We start from the raw sequence: 4796 nt of genomic DNA on the forward strand, positions 1-4796 counted from the left end.
GGGGGCAAGTCCAAATTGAATCCACAGGTTAAGGTGTTTGTGCCTGGACAGGGTCATAACATGCAATGCAACATGGTCGTGTTCTTACCAGCAGATCTGGAAGCCAAGGATAACACTCCAACAGCCATGGAGGGAGATGTTGTAGAGATGGGGCAGACAGCGAAAATTTTAAAGGAGTCCTTCTCTGTAGGACTGAATGGGCCTTCAGTGATCATGCTGAAGGATGAGACCGAAGATAGGAATGAAGATCGTGCAGCTAGCGTGATCCTTGAGAGGCCGAGTCCCACGATGAACAAACACATCAAGCCCTTATACATTGCTGGTTGTCTTGATGGGATGCCAGTGAACCGTATCCTGGTGGACAATGGTTCAGCAGCCAATCTCATTCCTAAGGCCATGATGCAGAGGCTCGGGAAGACTGATCAAGACCTGGTTTCATGCAACGCCACCTTAACTGACTTCACTGGGAAGGAGACAGCATGCCAAGGTATTTTGATCATGAATTTAACGATAGGGTCCAAGACCTTAACAACACCTTTCTTTATCGTCAATTCACACTCTTCCTTCAACGTTCTACTGGGGAGAGATTGGATTCATTCCTATCTAACGGTCCCCTCAACCTTTCACCAATGTCTTATTTTTTGGAATCAAAACGACGTGGAGGTAATATGGGCTGACCGTAGACCATTCAAGGCCTCTACTAACCATGCTGAGGCCCACCTATATGATGAGGGGGTTGGTCCAATGAAGGTGGCAGGCCTTGACAAGTATGGCCGCCACAGAATAGCCCCCATTCATAACAACAAGTCAGCTGAAGAAGTGAAGACACTTTTTCAAGAACTAATCGGTCCAATGATTACGGAGTCAAGCAGGCCGATAATAGCTTCATCCAAACACCCTTCTCAATGTCAGTAAGCCCTTCAGAAGCAGAGAAACATGTGGCCCTTCGGACCACATTGTCAAAGTTTGAAGCCTATTTACTAGAGAAGAGGCTGATGGGAGGTCAAGAGTCTGAGGAAGATTTTTTGGCCTGTGCGGCCGAAGTAATCAACGAAGACGAAAATCTGGTTGAAGATCTTGATGAAATCCGCCTGGAAGACCTTGAGGCAGCCCCAGCCAAGTTGGATGATTTAAAGGCCGACGTGCAAGATCCTTTAGAAGAAGTTAATTTGGGAGATTCAGAGAATCCCAAACCTGTATATATTAGTCAACTTCTGTCAGAGGACGTGAAGGAAAAGTTCATCCAGCTCTTAAGGGAATTCAAGTCCTATTTTGCTTGGACTTACGAAGAGCTGCCAGGTCTGTCCAGAGACCTAGTGGAGCACAAATTGCCTATACAACCAGAATTCAGACCTTTCAAACAATTGCCAAGGAGGATGTCCAATGAGATTTACTTACAGGTCAAAGATGAGATCGAACGCCTTTTCAATGTTGGATTCATACGCACAGCCAGGTATGTTACTTGGCTCTCTAATATTGTGCCAGTCCTTAAGAAGAACGGCAAGGTCAGAGTGTGTGTAGACTTTAGAAACTTGAACTTGGCTTCCCCAAAGGACGAGTATCCAATGTCACTCGTAGATCAGTTGGTAGATGGAGCTTCTGGTCATAAGGTCTTGTCCTTTATGGACGGGCATTCTGGTTACAATCAGATCTTTATCGACGAGGCCGATACGGCTAAGACTGCTTTTAGGTGTCCTGGAGCCCTAGGAACCTTTGAGTGGGTCGTAATGCCCTTCAGCCTAAAGAATGCTGGTGCTTCGTTCCAGCGAGCAATGAACACCATATTTCATGATTTCATTGGCCAATTTCATGGAAATCTACATTGATGATATCGTGGTCAAGTCTCAGTCCTATGATGAACATTTGGAACACTTGAGGAAGTCTTTCTTGAGAATGCAACAGTTTGATTTGAAAGTAAACCCCTTGAAATGTGCCTTCGGAGTCTCCATAGGCAAGTTCCTTGGATTCTTGGTCCACAACAGAGGGATTGAAGTTGACAAGAACAAGGCCAAAGCAATCATGGAAGCAAAGCCTCTTACCACCAAGAAGGAGTTGCAGAAGCTCTTGGGTTCGTTCAATTTCTTGAGAAGGTTTATCTCAAACCTAGCTGGAAGGGTTCAAGTCTTTTCTCCACTCTTGAAGCTGAAGGACCATGACGCTTTTGTTTGGAAGGCAAACCATCAAAAGGCCTTTGATGAAATCAAAGGCTATTTAGCAACGGCTCCAGTCCTTATGCCTCCCATCAAGAACAGGCCATTGAAGCTCTACATTTCAGCAGCTGAAGGCTCTATTGGAGGCCTTTTAGCTCAAGATAACGTTCAAGGAAAGGAACAGGCGGTTTATTACTTGAGTAGGTTGTTGACTCCTTGTGAAAGGAAATACACTCCTATTGAAAAGATTTGTCTTGCCTTGTACTTCTCAGCAATAAAATTGAGACACTACATGCTTCCTGTTTTGGTTTACATTATGAGTAAAACAGACCTAGTTAAATACTTGCTTTTTCGGCCAATCATGAGAGGCCGAATTGGCAAATGGTCTTTAGCTCTAATGGAGTTTAGTTTTCAATACGTTCCTCAAAAGGCTGTAAAGGGCCAGGCCTTAGCAGATTTTCTTGCTGATCATCCATGCGTGGATATCGGCGATGAGCTCGAGCTAGGTCTGAACGCCCTTGAGATATCACTTACTCCTTGGACACTGCTCTTTGACGGATCAAGGACTCAGCAGGCCTCAGGCTGTGGAGTAATTATTATTTCTCCTCAAGGCCTGAGGACTGAATTGTCCTTCCAATTTGATTTCCCATGTACAAATAACCAAGCTGAATACGAAGCAGTTCTTATAGGCCTTGAGATCCTAAGAGATCTAGAGGCCAGAGAAGTAAAGATTATTGGGGATTCAAACCTTGTAATCAATCACTTGGCGGGAACGTTCAAATGCTATAGTGAGGACTTGGCTCCTTATTATATGGCAGCAGTGCAATTAATTCAAGATTTTGATAATGTAACTGTCAAACACGTTTCAAGGAGTATGAACACTGAAGCCAACAGCTTGGCTCAGGCCTCAACAGGTCTGAAGCTAGCTCCAGAAATAATCCACAAGATCATCATAGTCCAAAAAAGGTTGTTACCTTTTGTTAGAAGGAGAGGTCTAGGACTGGAGGTATTTACTTCTGACTTCACAGGTGAAGAATCAGATGATGAACCAGAAAATGATTGGCGTACACCTTATTATTTCCTTCCTAAGGAGGCCTCATCATAGAACCCCTAGGAAGTTAAGGAGAAGGGCTATGAGCTATATCCTCGTGGGCGAAGAATTATACAAGAAAAGCTTTGAGGATGATTTACTTTTAAGGTGTTTAGGGCATCCCGAGGCCATGAGGGTCATGAGTGAAGTCCATGAAGGAATTTGTGGCGCCCATCAATCTGGAATTAAGATGAGATGGCTAATCAGAAGGTATGGATACTATTGGCCAACCATCTTAGAAGATTGTATTCGTTTTTCTAAAGGATGTCAACCTTGCCAAGCCCATGGCCCAATTCAGCGTGTTCCTGCAGCGGATTATCATGCTGTGGTCAAACCTTGGCCATTTAGAGGTTGGGCCCTTGACGTGATTGGGAAAATTTATCCGCCCTCTTCAGGAAATCATACTTACATCTTGGTAGCCACGGATTATTTCACCAAATGGGCAGAAGCTGTGCCATTGAAATCTGTGGATCAACAAGAAGTAATCAAGGTGATCAAGGAAAGAATCATCCATAGGTTTGGACTACCTGAACACTTGGTTGCAGATAGGGGTACAATATGTATGGGAGAACAAGTAGTCAACTTTGTTGCACAACAAAATATTATTATCTCCAACTCTACTCCTTATTACGCACAAGGAAATGGTCAAGCCAAATCCACCAACAGGACTCTTGTCAACATTATAGAAAAGATGGTGGAAGATAATCCAAGGGCCTGACACGAGTTGCTTTCTGAGGCCTTATGGGCCTACAAAACCTCAAAGAAGGAAGCCACTAATATAACTCCTTATATGTTGGTATATGGGCATGATCCAGTCCTACCAATGGAGGTAGCAGTAAAGTCAGCAAGAATAGCATATCAAAATGGCCTCACTCCTGCAGATTATACTCAGGCCATGTTGATGGAGCTTGAGGACTTGGACGAGGTTAGGCTTGTAGCCCTTGATCATATGTTAGTTCAGAAAAGAAGAGTCGCTAGATCTTATGACAAACGTGTAAGGAGGAAGAGCTTTACTGAGGGTGACTTGGTTTGGAAGGGAGTCTTCCCCTTAGGGGAAAAGAACCCAAGATATGGCAAGTGGTCTCCAACCTGGGAAGGACCTTACCAGATTGCTCAAGTCCTTAGAGGTAATGTCTATCTTCTTATGGACCTAAACGGCGGTTTGTTTAAGCATTTAACAAATGGAAAGTACCTAAAGCATCACTATCCTACTATGTGGGAGATGAGAGACTTTGGGGAAATTCAAGCTAACAAACCATAGTGGGATTTTATGGCAAGGCCTGAACAGAGGCCGTAATACCTATTATGCAAAATTCATAAAGGCCTCAAGTTCAGGCCGCCTATCATCAAACCAAACTGGTGCCTTCGGCCATTTAAAGGAAAGTTCCAAGCCAAGCACAAAAAAGAGAACAAATTTAAAGTTATTACAAGCCCAAGTCAAAAGAAGGAAGTTAGTTCTTAGAAATCAAGACCTACAGAAGGCCTCCAAGACTGTTTTTGAGACTCTCCCAAGAAGTGTCAAGGCTAGCCAGTTGAGTTTCAAGTGTGTCCCGTTG

At 44.0% G+C, this 4796-nt stretch overlaps 1 protein-coding gene across 1 annotated transcript; it reads left to right on the top strand.

The window, feature by feature from the left end:
• The first annotated feature begins 4030 nt into the window (after positions 1-4030).
• Positions 4031-4501, top strand: LOC131328402 (uncharacterized). The gene has a single exon (XM_058361348.1). The coding sequence runs from the start codon at positions 4031-4033 to the stop codon at positions 4499-4501; it is 471 nt and encodes a 156-aa protein (XP_058217331.1).
• Positions 4502-4796: the final 295 nt, after the last annotated feature.

The sequence above is a fragment of the Rhododendron vialii genome, chromosome 6a (assembly GCF_030253575.1).
Source record: "Rhododendron vialii isolate Sample 1 chromosome 6a, ASM3025357v1".
NCBI classification, from domain to species: Eukaryota; Viridiplantae; Streptophyta; class Magnoliopsida; order Ericales; family Ericaceae; genus Rhododendron; species Rhododendron vialii.